Genomic DNA, 18,795 nt, shown 5'->3' with positions numbered 1-18,795 from the left:
TTTTGAGTACATGCACACTATTAATCAGTTTAGTTGGTCCACTAATGTTGCTCAAAGTCTGCTTAATATTTAACTTAACACTCACGAAGAAATTAAGTAAATATGTTTTATGATTTTTTTTGTTTTGTTTTAACTTTTTCAAATTACATCTTAATGGTTAAAATACATTTTAGAAATACGTTTTATTCTCAAATTCCATTTTTATTCCTGTTACAATTAAAACATGGAATAACAATTGTGTAATTATTCCTTAAACATCATTTTTAATGATTATTATTATTTTTATTACTATAATTCTTATTTGTATTATTATATTACTTTGAAAATGACATATTCTACTGTACAAAAGTGATATATTTCCGTCACAATCACATCAGATTAGACCGAACCTTTATTTTGAAGGATTGATGTGAAGACACTTGATTTTTTTTTTTTTTGTGTATGTGGGATAGAGCTGCAGCTATTGATTATCTTTTCTGTAAACTAATGTGACGTGTGGGTGGAGCTAAAGAATCACTAGCCAGTAGGCTTTTGCATTGAGAGCGTTTGGAAGTTGTGACATTAGCGTGAGGAAAAAAAAACATCATCCAAAACAAACCATGGTTAACAGTCAGATTCAGCCGTTTATTTATGATCCAGAATCAGATCCTGAGGCTGAAACTGAACGAGAGCAGCAGCAGCAACGACTCGCTCCGAGCGGGGCTCGAACCCGGGTCTCGGCATGGGAGGCGGACACACTAACAAGGAGGCAGAGATATTTTAAGCAGTTTTACTCACCGCCTGCGGTTCCAACACACGATCTTGACCCTTTTTCGTTGGGATTGCATCATCCTTAAGAAATAAACGATACGCAAATCCGTCGTCAAACTGGGCCTTGTTTGTAAAACAAGCATCTTCGAAATGCAGGGAACAAACAAAAACACTTGCACAACTCCGTTGATGCTCTGTAAAAATAAACTCCATCCACTGGTCCCTTAATGCTGTTTTTTTTTGGTAATCTGGCAGGGTTGTCTTGCCCTGGCAACCAAAAAGACACTTTTGTGACATTTTGCGACGCTCTCGCTCTGATCAGGGAATGTCTGTGCTCAGCCTCGCTATACGTGAGCACGCGCTCTTCCGGCAGAAGTGCCTTAGGACCCATACAAGGAAATTCTGCTCCATCTAACGTCACACAGAGCCATACTCGAAAAAAACTTTCCGAAACTTGTGACAAACCGGAAGACGTACAAACGTTCAAACGTACAACTTAATTTTTTAAACTTTGTCGATGTTTAGCATGGGAATCCAACTCTTTAACAGTGTAAAAAAACTTCAGTATGCATGAAATAGCATTTCAACCCCCCCCCCCCTTTAATCTAGTGTTCCCTTTTTTGATTAGCTAATTAATCCTTTGGATAACTTTACAAAAATTATAAGTACAACTTCTAACATAGTATTGCAACTTTTATTAATTAATACACTAATCCACATCGTGATTTCAGTTAGTGTACAACACTATTTTATTGTATTCATCACAAATGTGACAAATTCTGTGACCATCCACATTATTTGCCTAATTCCGTTTTCATGATTTGATTCCGTGATTGCCTCCATGTTTTTCACATCGTGGAAATCGTAGGGTCCTAAGTTTCTGAAATGTTTTATATTATTATGCAGTATACATGTTTTTTGTTACGTTCTATTAAAATTCTGCTGATGTTATTTTAACTTAAAAAGGATTTTTCTCAATGTTTATGTTTCAGACTACACCCCTCCCTGGCTACACTTGCATCAGAGTTGGTGACAGTTTTATGCTTCTGAAACGTTCTTGGACTGTTCTACAAATCCTTGCCAGGTTTTGACTTATTACACCAAAATAAGATTCTTGTTCAGAAGTTGTTTGCCATTTCTTAAAGGCTGTTTTTAGGGGAACGTACACTCCAAGCCCATGCCCATGCATTGTCGTACTCATAGCACAAAGCTAGACCTAAAATGGCTGCTTGTTTTGTGTTTTATATGGTCAACTTAAATTTGTTTAAATATGTCCACAGACTTCTGCAGGGTTCATTTTGCACATTGTCTGTTTTGTAAATTGGTTAATTTTCTTCTCTCTTCATCTCATCTTTCTCTAACACATACAAAGACTGACTCTTCCATTTTGATTGCTTATTTTTTTTGGAGAAAGCATTTGAATTATTGGTTGGGCACTTAAATAAATAGTGTTCTATAAGAAATACCCCCTTGGTCTTCTCTTTTCTGTCTATTTGCTGCCACTTTTTAGTATAAATGAAATGCCAGTTTGTGAATTTGTTAAAATACAGATATTTTTAATAAAGTTAATGATTGGCAAAATTGCCAGTTCTACGGTTTAGAAAAAAAAAAAAACTAGAATACAGTAATGATCCTGAAAAATTACGGTACACCGCTGGAAACCTTGCTGCCAGTATATTACTGTTAATTTACAAAAAAAGCTGTAATTCAGAAAACTGTAAAATAACGGTACACAGCTGGAAACCCTGCTGCCAGTATATTACCGTTAATTTACAGAAAAGCTGTAATTCTGGAAACTGTAAAATAACGGTACACAGCTGGAAACCCTGCTGCCAGTATATTACCGTTAATTTACAAAAAAGCCGTAATTCAGAAAACGGTAATAAAACTGTAAAATTACGGTACACTGCTGGAAACCCTGCTGCCAGTATACTACCGTTAATTTACAGGACAATTTTTTAATCAAACTGTAAATGTACTTAATATAATGCCATTTCAAGAAAGATTTCTCTGCACAACAAACATTGTCCAGTGAATAAAACATTCATTTAAATATATTAACAGCATATATTAATTTTAAGGCCTGTAAAAACTTTTCAGCCATGAACACTATGCAACAAAACAACACATCTGTGAAGCGAGTTTAGTAAAACACCACAATATCATTCAGTGAAACACTGGAACAATGAATAATTCAGTAGATTGGACCATGACTAACAGGTTCAACATATTTATTTAGGGGTCATTAATGTGGCATGTTTATAACACAGGACACCTAAATAATGCACCACTGTATCTCGAGGGGACAGTTTCTAGAAATGGACAAGAAAAGTGCACTCTCAACTACCAATATATTAACTGTGTATTTTCTCTAGGGAAACATTCACGCTGTAGTCTTGTTACACAGCCTCCTACAAGTCATACAGCTAAATGCAGAATAGATTATAGAAAAGAAAAGAATAGCTTATTATCTTTAATCATTCATCAGCACAAAGTATTTAAGAAAGGCTTAAATAATGGCAGGCCTTACTTTATATTTCACAGGGAGTCATAATAACCATATTTGGTTTATTTGTTTAATTTTAAAATTATTACTGTTAGTTTGCTTGAATATTCCCAAGTACAACATTTAATATGTTGATTGATTTTGACAGGTGACAGCAGATAAACTTATTTTGTGTATTTCACCATGATAATGTAAGAAATAGGTAAGTCTCAGATGGTATACCATGTTATATCTGATATGTTGTACCTGCATAACATTATGCTTTTTATTGCACCTCAGAGGGCATTGTTGTTTCTTGTCTAGATCAATTGGGACAGAGCCTAGATTGCACCGAGGAACTATACTGAACCCCTGGGGTTTGCCATGATTGACTGTAATCAAGAGAAACTAAACCCAAACATTAAGGCCTGGATGCCCTCATGAACTGAAATTCTGTGAACACTACATTCTGTGAACTACTAGCATCACTTTATTGTCTTGGCAGAAAGCATTCAGGATCACTGTTGTCCCTAAAGACAATGGAAGTACAGGGTCTTTAAATGAGTAATTTTCTAGTTCATTGACTTCTGATGTGAATCTGTAGCCAGTGATTCACATTTTGCAATTTATGTTTCTCATTTTCTGTAGACTAAATTATTGCATGTATTTCGGCAAAGCGATTTGTGATGGGTGTGTGTGTGGGTGGGGGGATGGGCTGCATGTTCCAATCAAGCTCACATTGACTATACGAATTACATTGCCCATAATGCATTTAGACAATTTGTATAACCCCACCCCCTATCACTGACTGAAGAGAAACACCTCAGCTGGCTGAACATCCTTGTCTAAGGTGTGTGTGTATAACTATAACTATAGATATATATAAAAGATGGAAGTATAAAATATAACGTAACCACTACAAAAGTAATTAAAAAATCTTATACAAAAAAATAAATAAAAAAGATTTGTATAGATCTGTCTTATTTATACAGTATGTGGGTGAAGACATAAACTATTATCATTGAGTCACTATGGAAGAAAAGTACAATCAATTCCATTTTCATCTTTAATTTATAATCTAGCTGCTTGTGTTCAGTTTGAATATTTGCTGAAAATTACTTTTTAATGCTATTTTCCAAGCTACTTCAGAACGGGTAAATCCTGATTCTAATCATTTTTTAGTTTTTGTTTGTTAGGGTTGTATTAAACAGATGCATAATGCACGAGGACAATAAGATGAAGAATATCCATGTTTATTGATAACACAAGACAAGCTTTAAAGATATTAATGAATAAACACATTAAAGCCATGCTTTGCTATTGTTTGTCATGCTGCATTTTTAATGCATATATATAATACATGAATGCTTATCATAAAGCTCGCACAAGTGATTCAGAATACAGATTTCCACCCACTTCCTCTTTCAGGAGTATGACTTTACAGCTTGAGGAAGGATTATGGATTTGCCACTTTTTGAATGACTCAGATGCATTTTAAGAGAAACGAGTTACAGTTAGATCCTCTGACACATTCACACAGTTTCCCAAAGCGTGGACCCAGTCTCATGGCGCAGCGGGACCCCACAGCACACTGAAGAGAGAGAGAGATCAGAAGATGATGATAATGTGAAGAATGAAAAGGAGGATATATAAGAGGTGGAGCAAAATGTACCTGTGGAATGCCACGTTTTTCTGAAGATGGTACATGAGGCTGATATCTTTCCAAAAGTGCTGTCATAGCCTCAGCCTATGCAAAAACATAAGTATCCATAAGTAACTGAATATGAAACATATTTTTATTTAAGATATGAATACAAATATTTAAAAAATATAGCCTAAATATAAACACAAACAAGGTTGACACTTCACCAACCAATTATTCAGTGTTTGGTTTACAGATAAATGGCCAAATAGGTCTCACCATTTCACACAGAAAATAAACAAATATAAAAATATGTATTATTTGGTAGCCTTCTCACCAGTTCCTTCTCCGTTTCATGCTGGGACAGCTGTATGTCATCTGTGAGTTCTTGGGAAGTTTGTCCAGAGCACATGACGGTGAAGAGCCCGACTATGATCAGTCCGGTCAGGATCTCTGAGCTCCTCATGGTCCTGAGTCAGTCACAGCACAGTGAGGTAAACACACACTACCTAACAGTTCACTGGCTGGTTTATAAACTGATATGCTCCGCCCTGACTTCGGTTAATGGATTATATCGGGTCAGCTATTGGGTAAAGGAAAGCCTATTTATTTTGCAGTGGCTGAGACATGGAACACAAAGACGCAGGTTATTGCATGTTCAGTAGGTAATTCTCCTGAATGCTCTCAGAAACTGTACCTTTGCAGGCATACTGCAGCTGTAGATGTACTTACATGAGTAGAGTAGAGTAGAGTAGAATAGAAAAAAAACATTTCATGAATTATAAGGAGGGGGGGGGGCATTTAGCCTATATTGACACGACTTACCCGTTAATATCTGACAACCTATTGTGATTTAGTCTTAAATGAAGCTCACACTGGTGCCAGATGGTCTTGAAGCGTCTTGGAGACGTGACCAGCAGGTTTTCTGGATTGAGTCTGTCTCAGTTTGTTCTGCTTCTTCATGTCACTCCAGACAGACATGAGGATGATGAAGAGATCAGATCTCGGTGTGGAGCACTGACTGTTGACAGACAAAAATCTCACTGGATTATTACAATTAATGGCAAAATGAATGTTTGGAAATGTAAACTGATATTTCCTAGGCTAATAATAATGTTGGCCACGGCTACTTTTATAGGCTAAAGAGTCTAAACGTTATATACATACATTTCCTCTTGATTTGTATTTGTTTATTAACAAAAGTAGCGTCAATAAAATATAACACTACTTCATTATGATTAATTTTGTGATTAAAAAAATTACAAATTAAATTCAATTACATTTAAATATAATGTAATTTAAATTAAGTACATGTAAATGTGTTTTTTTATTTTATTACGTTTAATAATTTATTATAGAAATGATTTTAAAACCAAATATTATATAAATGAATAAGTATTAGTTATCCTAAGGCCCTCTGCTGGAGAATCACAGAGTGCGGGGGCAGACTGTGACCCATGTGGGCAGCAGAGGGCGATGCAGTCACAGTTTTAAGAGTTTGGAGCTGATATTCTTGAGTTGGGTGTTTCCTGAAACGCATACTTCAGGATTTAGGAAGGAACACGCCCATGACATCAGTGGGTTTTCAAGAAAAAAAAGTCGCTGAAACTGTGCAGCAAAGTAAGGGGGCCAGAGGTGCCTTCTCGAGGTCTAAATATAAATCTCAAAGGACAGAGATCTGCATCGAGAACTCGCAAGGAAATAAGACTTGTAAAACTTTTGAGAAAACATGTCAACTTCTGACGAGACAGACGGTTTCCGTCCTAGATATGGGTGTAAGTATTAATGCGTTTTCTTCAGGCGTTCTCCTGAAACGTGATGCTCAGTGTGTTACAAGAAAGCTACTCATTTTCTCTAAATGCAAATGCTTTAATTCAAGGAGCGTGTCAATCAATTTATTTTGATGTTTTATATAACTGCACATTCTTTAATGCTCAAGTTTGCATCGGCATGGTTTACAACTTCCGCGTTATAATAGCTGTATGAGTAGGACACAACCGAGGATCACCTGGGCAACTTTTCTGAACTGCCAAGCGAGTTGTTGTTATTATACTTTATTTTACAAAAAACATTGACATCCTCATTCTTCCTCTCCGCTGAGCCGCAGTACTAATCAAGATTACATAAATTGAGCATCAAACGACTGTGCACTGCCAAAATTACTTTACTGTCTGTATATATATCTGCAATCTAGACAAGACCGTTTTAAGTAACGTTAGTCAAATCTAGGGCACAGTGAAGCTCTCTCTCTCACCTAGAAGGGTTGTTTTTATTACAAGAAAACCAGTCACCATAAAGGTTCCAATGAAGGTCAAACGTCACTCTTAAGTGACTCTGGCTCTGGTAAAAGCGTCTTTGTATCGCGCGCTGTTTATTTTTCCCGCTGGCCTTGAGTGAAACCCCCATTACAAACCGACTTTTGATGGGGAGTTAGTTACTTTGCTACTGTGAAGGCGGTTAATTGTTTCTGGTACTAATACAGTGTCCGTGATCTATTTTACTAGCCGACAGCTGCCGGACCACTTATTTTCTAAGTTTGAAATATAAAGTCTATCACGTTAGTGCAGTTAATTGTGATTCATACCAGTAAACTGGATTATTTGAATCAGTGCACTAAAGAATCGTCTAGATTCTCTCGCTGATTCATTCAGAGCGCTTTCAGCACGTTGCGTCAAGTATAGGTCTCGTGAATCGTTGACGTCTTATGAACGAGTCATCGAATCACTCACCCATCTGATTCGTTAAAAAACACTTGGTTGACTGAAACAAAGTTTAAACTACACAAGTTTTATCAAACTATTCGGTCAAAATAAAGTAAATACCAAGTTTAATGAATAAGTCACAGACTTTCAGCCAGCTTTGATCTGATGCAATGGTAGTAGTAGGCTAAATTGAGATAGTATAAGTAAATGAAAAATGTATTTTTCTATGTGATACCTGCACCAGGATATCCCCATGTATTCATCAGTAAACGTTAGTTCGGTTTTCTCTAGTCATTATGCCAGTGGTGCTTTTACACCTTCAAGTACTCTCTTTAGGTGACTTTAATTCTGCGTGGTTATCATAAACTTTTTCACGTTCAGATTTATTCCGCCCTCAGTCTTTGCTTTTTTTTTACAGGATTGACTTCCATGACAAACTGAGCAATCATTGTTTTTATTAATGTAGGTGTTGTAGTTAATTTTATCTGTTCACAAACTGCCATGCTCTAATTCAGTCTGAGAGACTTCAGTGCGTGGACATGAAGGAGAATGATTTGTACAGAAACAGATTGTTTCATAAATCAGTGCTATATTTCACTTATGGTTTTAAACTAGATAGTACTGAAGGGTAATGTAGGCTTTTGACCTATGAACAACAATCATTTAGTGGTTTAATCGTATAGTTTTATTATCTTATAGACTCTGTTTTTCTTTGTATGCGATGTAAAAATGGCATCAATAATTGTGTTTTTGGAATAGTATCACTGGAAATGACGTAGTATTATTATCCAAGGTTTGTCCTTATTATAGTTCAGTTCATGTCTGAACATGCAAACCTTTCATTTGAATTGGGATTCTTTGCAGCTTGTGGTAGCGGTGCAAAGGATTGTCTGAAGTTTCATAATTCAAGACTACAATACTGTTATGATCTTACTCTCATTTAAACATTAAAAATTCACAATTTTACGAACTACTCGCAGACTCCGATCAAATCCAGTGTAAGAGTTAGAGCTTCGCAGTCTTATTTATTTCCTTAATGTTGGTTTTCCAACAGAAGCTTGATTTAGAATTACGTATTAGATATTATTAGGTTCAAATTTGTTAAAGCTGCAAATAAACTGGACCATAGATCATATTCTTATATTCCTGCAATGCTCTAGAGACAGAAATTAAGGATTTTTTATGTACTAAGTCAGGATGTCGCCATATACATTTTTTTAAAGGCCTGAAAATGAGGCTGTGAGGGGCAGAAGTATTGTTGTTTAACAACATGAAGATTCTGTGTGATGAAACTTTATATGCAGCCTATGCTTTTAAAAATACTTTTAAGTTCGTTCCTCACAGCATCATTTTCATTCAAATAAAAATATAGAAATATGGCATCTACTCTGACTGAGGTCTTTCACAGACAAATATGTTTTTCCAAAATTTCCTTTTTTTTTTTCTTTGGAAATATGTGCAGCTACTTCCAGTACAGTAATAATTAGATTTATCTTCTTCTTCCACATGACATTAACCCCTACTGAGTGATTTCAGTATGGAATAAACCCAGATCTTAAGGTTGCTAGAGCTCAGGCATGCAAGACATGTAACACATTACAAAGTTTGCATAAACTGCTAAAACGCTTGGAGTGTAGATAGCAGTTGAATTACATTTTATTTTAACCATTTAACGCCACTTTATCTAGCGAGTATGTACAAGTATGTGACAAATGTATCAATGCTACCGTTCAAAAGCATGTGGTCGGTCAGTTTTATGCACTACAAAGATGCACTTATATGCTGGCCAAGAAGAGTGCCTTTATTTGCTCAGAAATACAGAAAATATTAATAACAGTAATATTTTGAAATATTGTTATAATTCTAGCCATTACTCCAGTCTTCATTGTCACATGATCCTTCAGAAATCATGCTGATTTGCTGCTCAAGAAACATTTCTTATCAGTGTTATCAGTATAAGCTTCACATCTCCATATCTCGAGCTCTCTGAAGTGTGTGTTTCACTCTCATATCTCGTTCAGCTGTTCTGGATGGCATGGAGCGGCTCACCGCTGAGGAGATGGACGAGCGGCGTCAACAGAACATGGCCTATGAGTACCTGTGCCACTTGGAAGAGGCTAAACGGTAAGAGATCAATTCTCCATTTCAGCCCCTCTGGCACTTTGACATATTAATTCAGTGTTTCGCTTCAAATGGCAGTTTAGCTTTCAGTTGGTGTTTGTTTAATGTCTCTGTGATGAATGGCTGTCACATGATTGTGGGTGTCTTCACTGCATGTCCCAGCAAGACCCACTGCAGTGAATTTCTATAGAGCCCAGACTCTCCACGAAGCTCTGAATTCTTATTTCAGTCTATGGGTTTATCCCTAAAGAGAAAGTTCACCCCATCAATTCTATCGTCATTTAGCTTTCTTTTTTCTTTTGATCATAAAAGAAGATATTTTGGAAAATATTTCAGGTCCAAACCTTAATTGGAAAACAGTTGTAAAAAAACTTATTTTGTGTACTGCGGAAGGTTGGTAGAACATGTGGATAATGACAGAAAATAATGACAGAAATATAATTTTGGGTGAACTATCCCTTTAATTAACTCAAAGATTGCAAAGAAAATTAGATATAAGAGAATAATTGTTCGGGGGAAAAAAATACACACTTGTTTTTCAAAGTCTCTTATGCTTACCAGTAGGGGTGCTCCGATCACGATCGGCCGATCGTTATGCGCATCTCGTCATTAAAGCCGGTTCTCTAATCAGCGGTTAATTCCATCAGGTGCATGATTTCACATCGAGCAGCTGTTACTACACAGAGCTGTTGTTAACTGAGAAGATGCGCAAATCCACGTTCATTTTCAGCGTTTATTGGCGCATCTTCTCGGTTAACAACAATGGCTCTGTGTAGTAACAGCTGCTCGATGTGAAATCCCGCACCTGATGGAAGAGAACCGGCTTTACTGACGAGATGCGCATAACGATCGGCCGATCGTGATCGGAGCACCCCTACTTATCAGGGCTGGATTTATTTGATTAAAAATACAGCAATATTATGAAATAAGACCACAATTTAAAATAGCCTAGGTTTTTATTTTAATGAATTTCAGCAGCCATTGCTCCAAGTCTTCAGTGTCACATGATCCTTCAGAAATCATTCTAATATGATGATTTGCTGCTTAAGAAACATTTCTCATTATTATCAAAGTTGCAATCAGTTGTGCTGCTGTTTATATATTATTATATATATAGTTTATATAAGATGATTTGATGAATAGAAATTTCAAAAGAGCAGCATTTCTTTGAAATAGACTTTGATAATATACATATTGTAACTGTCACTTTTGAACACTTTAATGCATGAATAAAAGAACATGTCTAAAAAAAAATATATATTTTAGACCACAAACTTTTGATTGGTAGCACCTACACGGCTAATGGGTTGTGGGTGTCATGGTGTTTCTTTGTGATTTATTTCTAATGTATTTTAGTGATTTGAAGTTGCTGCTGTCGTTTTAAGGGCATTGAAGATTGGGTTGGTTTAGAAAAGTAATAACACGCCTCTCATCAACAAGTCACACATTTTGAAGAACCACAAAAGATGTGAGGACACAGCAAAGTTTGATACTAAGGGTAGATATTAGTCTTTTCTCAGCTGTATTGATATATTCTTTGATCCTTTGGAGGTTACGGAGGCTATGGCCTGTCAGTGCACTCATCACATACACACAGACGCATCAGTGGTGCGAGAGGAAGTGAGTCAGTCCCTGTTGATTTCAGTATCTCACTCTGTAGCTGTGGCAACATGAGGTTGTCATAGAGACTGGTTCCGGTGTCTACGTGTTTGAGGGATTGAGTGCGTGACATAGTGGGAGAAAAAGAATCAGCACTGTATTCATCGTGGGTTCAGAATAGTCATAGTCTCACATGTGACCGTGGAGCACAAAAGCAGTCTTAAGTTGCTCGGGTATATTTTTAGCAGCAGCCAAAAATACATTGTATGCGTCAAAATTATAGATTTTTCTTTTATGCCAAAAATCATTAGGATATGAAGTAAAGATCATGATTCATGAAGATATTTTGTACATTTCCTACTGTAAATGTATAAAAACGTAACTTTTGATTAGTGATATGCTTTCCTAACAATTCATTTGGAAAACTTCAAAGGGGATTTTCTCAGTACTTAAGATTTTTTTGCACCCTCAGATTCCAGATTTTCAAATATATCTCGACTAAATATTTTCCGATCCTAATAAACCATACATCAATGGAAAACTTAAAATTGCACAGGTTTTGTGGTCCAGGGTAACATATTAGCATTCAGGTGTCCTCATAGGTTCTGCTGTAATACTGCATCTTTACAGTTTGACACGTTGCTATCCTTGACGTCATTTATCAGGCTTTTGCCTGGAGGAAGAGAGAAAGTTTTCTTCTCAGGCCTTGCTCCGTTGACAGTATTTGCCCTCGGGCCTGATTCAGAAATGCTGGAATGCTTAGAGTTTGCAGCGATCATGGCGTGCAACAGTCTGTGGTATGATGGGAATTTCACAGGTTTATATGCAGTGTCTGAAAGTGGCCAATGCTTGTGAATTTGTGTTAGCTGTTAGAATAACAAAGTGCAGATATTTCCAAAATGGCTTTTATCATTGGTTTATTTTCATATCACTGTCTGCTATAAAGCCTGAAAGCCTGCTGTGTGTGATGATGGGCTCAAGTGAATTGTGTGTGTGTCTGAGCTGTGCAATGCAAATTCTGCTCCTACAGTATTTTGTCCTCTCTATTTCCATCAGTCAACTGTGCCATTTCTTATTTTATACTCTTAAGAAAAATGATAATTTAATCATATTAGGGTTCTTCTGCTTGTAACAACAGCAGGACCATTATTTAAAAAAATTAATCTAAATAATCATTATTATTTTCATACTTAAACATTTTATTTTTTTAACCTCTTTATTTGTCTGGGTCTGTTAACAGCATCTAGCCTCTATTAGGGTTACATTAATAATGCTGGCAGCAAATTGTGTCAATAAGGGACTTTTATTTTGTTATTGACATGGAAAACTGTACCAAAAGTGAATAATTACTGTTTTGTTGATTTTGATTGCTTCCAATTGTCCTCATTTGTAAGTCGCTTTGGATAAAAGCGTCTGCTCAATGAATAAATGTAATGGTTTTTGTGACTGTGCCTTTTTTATACATAAACCCAAGTTAAAAGTTAAAAACTCTTAGCCCAAATTTAAGCATAGAATGGTTCTTCAGGGCTGTACATTTATAAGTTGAACTATTAGCCTAATAAATGTAAAGAGCCTTTAAATAACAAGTTTATTTTTTTTTAAGTGTATATGATCTTGTCTTGTAATTAGAATATTGTGAGCACAGAAGAAGGGGAACTGCTGTAAAATTGGGTTTTAAATAAAATTAAGAAGAGGTCACAGCTGTGCAGCTAGTATCGGATGGATTAGCCTTGGGAGTCGGTCATTTTTGGTAACCTAGCAGTTCAGATGCTTTTTGTTTTGTTTGTTCATTTTACAATTCTGTTTAGTGAAGTGTTCTTGGGGAATGTTGTCTAGCATGTCTCCGGTATGCTGTCTATTCAAAGTCATGCCCAATTCAACGTCTCCTGCATGGTCTTCCAAGGGAAACATACTTGGGTGATCTAAAGTGAATCTACTGAAAATAACCTGGAGTGACAGTAAACAAAGATGGCTTTGTAGATTAGGGTTGCATGATTCATTAAAATAGAATTGAAATCCCATTATAAATGTTTGAAAATGAGTTAATTTTAAAATGAATATTAGTATAGTAATTGTACAGTTGCATGTTATTTAGTCTCCATGATTTATATATCAGCATTTTTGCCAAATTGGGTGGACCCACAAACACGTCTACGCAAAAAATGACAGGCTAAAAAGATTTTTACTGTATTGTTGACGCTCTTATTTGCCATTGCCCTACAGGTCAACATCGAAGTGCAAAGCATCTTCTCTGTATGAAATCTCTGTGTCTCAGCAGCTTGCTGTAGTTTTTCGAGGTGTTATGCAAACCTCTCATTTCAGCTGCTGTTAATTGTAGGTTTCTGTTCTTTAAATGTGGAGAAGAGATCGATGCTGAGGATACAGGGAAGGAGCAACATGAGAGAGGGTTGTGAGAAGATAACCAACAGTGTATATGTTCCAGCACAGTTGTCCATGAGGCAGTATGGTTCACCGCTGCTATTACTGGCATTCATGCTGGAATGTGTGTATATTTGGTTCAGCCCTTCAGAACTGCCCCACCCCTCACATAACTTTATAAAGGTGTAGCCTATGTCAGATTCCTCTGTTATTTTCTTGTGCTAGTATCATGTTAATAAAAGTGATTCATTTCATGGTCTGCTTTTTCCTCAAGAAAAATGTTTAGATCAGATATATTAATATTTAGATACTTTTATGGCCATTACAGCATCTTATACTTAAATTGATGATTTGATCCAAAATGGAACACTTTGTTTTGAAAAGCATTGTGTTAATTTCTGCCTGTGTCAGACTGATAGCAGTTTTATTGCTGTAGGTTGCTAGGTCAATGTACTGTTGGTCAATAGTAGGCGTTCCTGTGTCTGCATATTATTGGTGGATTGCCTAACTTGGCCAAAGCTTTTAAAAATCCCAACAAAAATAATGTTTTGACAAGGAATCAGGAATCTTCTTCTGCTAAAAATTAATATACACTGTAAAACATATTGTATGTTTAACTTAAAGTAACTTGGTTGCCTTAGAGTTCATTGAAACTAAATATCTGAGTTAAAAAGAAAGTGATTGGTTTAATCAACAGAATCCTAAAGTATTACAATATTAATTAATAATACATTTGTTATAATGATTATAATTATAGTTAATTTATAGTTATAATAATTGTTGATTTTACAAGAAGAAGGATGTAGTGGACAATATTTGGATATAATTAGCTTTTGTTCATCTTTTCAAGATAATTTGATTAAAAATGCACTCATTTGTAATGCAGACAGGGATGTCATTTTTTGCTACATAACTATGTGGGCAACTTGCTCACAGTACGGTAACTTCTCAATGTCATTCTATTGGCCACTTCATGTCGCTGCTTATTTACATAAAGTTATACTTTTCAATGCATTTATGGACACGTCCACTTCACTTCACTTCACTTCACCAGAGTTACTGTTGTTCATGTCACTGGAATATCATTTTAGGTCACTTTATTCCTGCACATAACTGAGAGTTTGATGCCTTTTAGACTCCAGTTTCCAGCTGAATTGCTGCTCTCCACCACAAAATCCTCAGAACTGAATAGTATTTTCCACTATTCATTTTTTAATTTTCATGAGTGGAAAAATTGAAGCAGACTGAGAAAGGTCAGTTTTAATGACAGTTAGCTATGTCTGTCCAAATGTTTTATTAAATTGCCACACAAAAACAGCGACCTGTTTCTCTTAAAAAAGGGGGAAAAAACACCATGCAATTTCCTGTTGAGCTGCAGGTGGTCTTAAATATCTTCTCAAGTGCAGTAGAGGAACCACTTCTCTCTCTGTGTTTGTGAGGCTGTCTGTAGGGAATAGAGCTGTAATATAACAATACAGGGGATGTGGGGAACTGTGCATTACACTGCCGCTTCCTTACATCCTTTTAAAGATGCATTTAAACACAATACAACTTTGTCTGCATGAAATGGAAAATCACACTTTGTAGTAAATTAATGTTATAGATTTTATTGTGAATGATTCATCCGGGTATATGTTTTTTTTTTGTTTTTTTAAACCTTGTAATGTTCAATCAAAATGTCATAATTTTAATGAACGAACTTCTCTCCTTCTCCAATCAACTGCAAATCAACTGTTTTATCATCATGCATCATGCAGCTTGTTTCCTTGGCTCAACCTGAAGTTTCAGGTTGATTTTTTTTTTTTTTTTTTGTTTCTCATGTAAAGTATGTTCACCATGTAGACTTCCATTGCAAGTGCATCACTGACAACACGTTTCTTGTTTGTTTCAAACTGAAGGATGTGGCGGAATCATTCTGTGTTATTCTGTTATCAGTGGACACACAATATTCCTGTACAAGTGAACAGACTCGGCTGTATATTGTATGTAACATATGGGTGTAGTGGCAGCACTGCTAAATACTGAATCAGTAGATTCGATATTGTTGGCCATTATTTTAATTATGGACATTAAGTTTTACTGTTTGTTCAATAAATGTCAGAAACAGGACTTCTGTTATTTTGATAGCTCTGAGAAGCACATAACCACCCAGCAGATGCACACAATTTCTGATTCTTCATCTTATTTTCACTGTCGTTGTTTAATAGTTTTGTCTAAAAACTGGAAGGCAAATACTATAATAATTCTTCATATATTATTGGCATCTGCAAATACCCATTTTAAATCTTGAATGCATCTTGAAGTGTATAATAAACATTTAATGCTTCAAAACTCATAAACTTTAAATCCAGCTGTTAGATCTTGTGTTCGTTGCCTCAATAGAACCTTGTAACGCGTGTGTGATTTTCCTTCCGTTTGGAATATCTGAGCTGTGAGAGTCATTTAGCATTTCGTGCGCCACTGTTGAGGCTACCTGACGGCTGACGCAGACCTAAAATTCGAATGCATGTTTCGAATGTGGAATTTTTTTTTTTTTTTGAATAGTAGAAATTCTATTTTTTTTTTGACAGCCCTAGTAGCCTAAGTAATTAGTTGTTTTATATTAGGTAATATAGGATTGTGTGTTTTTATTCTTTTCGTCAATAAAAGTTCTATGAGTTTGAAATTTGTGATTTTGTTGTTGCTTGAATCGAATTAATTGTCGCAAATTTGAAAGTGAAAATCAGTGAAAATTACGCTACATTGTGTTTTGTAGCTGAAAACCTTTAACAATGTGTGCAAACAAACAAAAGTACAGATTAAAAGCAAAAGCTTTTTTTCCCCTATTATTTTACATGTTCTTGTTAAGGAACTCAGACATGTCATTGTCAGCATGATCGGGGGAAAGTCGGTTCCTTAGTTTGTTAACAATTAGGCCGGCCGTGGAGAAAACGCGCTCTGACGGCACAGACGTTGCTGGGACACACAAATAACGGTGTGCTAAGATACTAAGTTTTCATTTCACCATTGAATGGGATCCTCATCTGGTGGAATACATGGCTCCAGCAAGAACTGTTCCCACTCGTCTCAGCTAGATTCTCTGTAATCATCGCTGAAGAACTGGCTCAGCCTTTTCCGACGAGTGGGCATTGCTGGATCGTCTTCATCGTTGGTGGTGGCGGCTGCATCCGCGCCAAATGCTCTGATAATGTTAAAAAAGTATTTTTTTCTTATTACTTCTCTCATGTTTTCATCGAGGAACCTGAAATGTTTGTGCCGATGGTCTAGGGCAGACACGAAAAGAAGACTTTTTCCTGCATTCTCCAAGTTAGCAGTGTTTATTAGTTGCTTGAGATGCTGCAAAAATTTTATTGAGTTCGTTCTTTTTCTGTGATTCTCCACAGCATATTTCAAGGACTGTAAAAGACCACAGTTCTTATTCATTTATTAATTATTTTTTTACTTTCAGACATCTTCAAATATGCGGTAGAGAATCACAGAAAGTGACTGAATTAGGTATTTTTTACGCAAGCAAAAATATAGCGAAATTCGAATATCATTTTTATTTATCGAATAATTACAGCAGAACGACTATAGGAATGTTCGATTATCCATGCACACCCCTAGTATGTGTCCATTCAAGCGCAAGAAGACATGAAAGGGAACTAAATTCTGTCTTCAGAAAACTAAGTGAGGGTCTCTTTCTCTTGAATAGTTTCAAATGGCTTGAATGTTAAATTTGGGAAGACTTTGAAACACGTTCATCACAATAATGGTTAAACTTACAACTAATCCATGAATCACATGCATGCTCAACAAAGGGGCATGGTGTGTATAGATCAATTACGATTCGTTGAACCCCTAGTTACCTATAAATCACTTGCCAACAGCCGTGAGAGCGTAAATGACTGCAGTGAATGTAGAGAAAATGAATGCCTTTGGTGTCAGGGAGGGGAACCGATGACACTTTGCTCTCTTAACTTCTGCTGTGTGATATAATTATCATTCTACAGAAACATGAGGTCATTGTTCATTATGTGATTTACTTCAGTACGGCTCTCATTCACTCACACATTTAACAGCCTCTCCCTTGTTTGGTCAGGAAAGAGCCCACGCCTCTGTGTTTGGCCACCCCACCCTTCATTACCCGCTACTTTCCCTTCACAGGTGCTCTTCCAAGGAAAATGGCGGCATCCACTTTGCTTTGACTATAAGAATGATTGCCCTAGTCAGTATTTTTATTATAAATCTGAAGTTACTTTTTTATTTTTATTTTTTTTTTAGACACGTTTCATTTGGAAATCTTAGGGACAGTTGTGGCTTTTTCTGACATTTTCTGTGAGAATATGTGGGAGTGAGATTAAGGGAAAAAAGCCGTCCGTGAAGCACTTTTTTTTTCTTTTGAAATGCATAAATACTGTACAGGATCTCCTGACCCCTGGGTCACAGCTGTGATATCAATGAAACAAGCTCACACTAAGTCCATTGTCACACACTAAAATGAGGAAGGGGAGACAGCTCTTTTTAAAAGCACAACCCCATTTTGATGCCTCATCTTGTCTGTAATGTTTGGGAAATTGGAGATTTTGGCTGCAAGGTCCATTTCCTCTGCGCCAAATGCTTGGAGGAGCCCCAAAAGTAGGATCTTATGACACTTAAGCTCTTAAAATGATTGAATGTCATTTCATTGGGTAACTAAAATAAGTAATATTTGCATTGATATTAGGGATGTAACAATTCACTTGTTTCACAATGCAATATAATTCACTGTACTGATTTCACAATACAATTTTCTCACATATTTATTTTGAACAAATTAGATAAATCTCTTCATATAAACAAACGGAAGCTTTCCCTGTGCTCTTTTATATTAAAATTAGAGGCAACCACTGCATTTTGATACTGATTTAATACAGCAGGAACAATCAATTTTAAATCTGTTTTTATAAGATAGTTTGTATAATTTCAAAATTTGAAGCAAAAACAGAATTGTCTGATTTTTGTTTTATAAACACCTCCATCCAATTGTATAGGTGTTTGTTTAACATCTCAACCGATTTGAATTGTCATACATTTGCATTGATATTCAACTGGGTCGGGGGACACATTGTTACATCCATTATATTACATTTACTGTA

At 36.0% G+C, this 18,795-nt stretch overlaps 2 protein-coding genes across 2 annotated transcripts in view; one reads left to right on the top strand and one right to left on the bottom strand.

Annotated features, from left to right (window-relative positions):
* Nucleotides 1–4,472: 4,472 nt before the first annotated feature.
* On the bottom strand, nucleotides 4,473–5,387 carry LOC113105309 (cocaine- and amphetamine-regulated transcript protein-like). The gene is made up of 3 exons (XM_026266357.1): nucleotides 5,215–5,387; nucleotides 4,908–4,982; nucleotides 4,473–4,826 (listed from the first exon to the last, which is right to left on the bottom strand). Exons 1-3 carry the CDS (start codon nucleotides 5,341–5,343, stop codon nucleotides 4,719–4,721), a joined length of 312 nt encoding a protein of 103 aa, XP_026122142.1. The 5' UTR covers nucleotides 5,344–5,387; the 3' UTR covers nucleotides 4,473–4,718.
* Nucleotides 5,388–6,606: 1,219 nt separating this feature from the next.
* LOC113106269 (ras GTPase-activating-like protein IQGAP1) overlaps nucleotides 6,607–18,795 on the top strand; it is a 43,553-nt gene continuing 31,364 nt past the window's right edge. Inside the window, exons 1-2 of the mRNA XM_026268001.1 lie at nucleotides 6,607–6,652; nucleotides 9,601–9,703. Of these exons, the coding sequence (XP_026123786.1) occupies nucleotides 6,607–6,652; nucleotides 9,601–9,703 (149 nt within the window). The remainder of the gene's footprint in view (nucleotides 6,653–9,600; nucleotides 9,704–18,795) is intronic.

Source organism: Carassius auratus, chromosome 7 (assembly GCF_003368295.1).
Source record: "Carassius auratus strain Wakin chromosome 7, ASM336829v1, whole genome shotgun sequence".
In the NCBI taxonomy this organism is placed as follows: domain Eukaryota; kingdom Metazoa; phylum Chordata; class Actinopteri; order Cypriniformes; family Cyprinidae; genus Carassius; species Carassius auratus.
This window is presented reverse-complemented; position numbering and strand designations above follow the sequence as displayed.

What these genes read in the sequence shown, in the direction of transcription:
- LOC113105309 (XM_026266357.1), bottom strand. Translation starts at nt 5,343, where the DNA reads ATGAGGAGCTCAGAGATCCTGACCGGACTGATCATAGTCGGGCTCTTC. An exon ending in ATGAAACGGAGAAGGAACTG is followed by an intron (nt 4,983 to 5,214) that starts GTGAGAAGGCTA and finishes GTTTTTGCATAG; the next exon opens with GCTGAGGCTATGACAGCACT. An exon ending in AAAAACGTGGCATTCCACAG is followed by an intron (nt 4,827 to 4,907) that starts GTACATTTTGCT and finishes CTCTCTCTTCAG; the next exon opens with TGTGCTGTGGGGTCCCGCTG.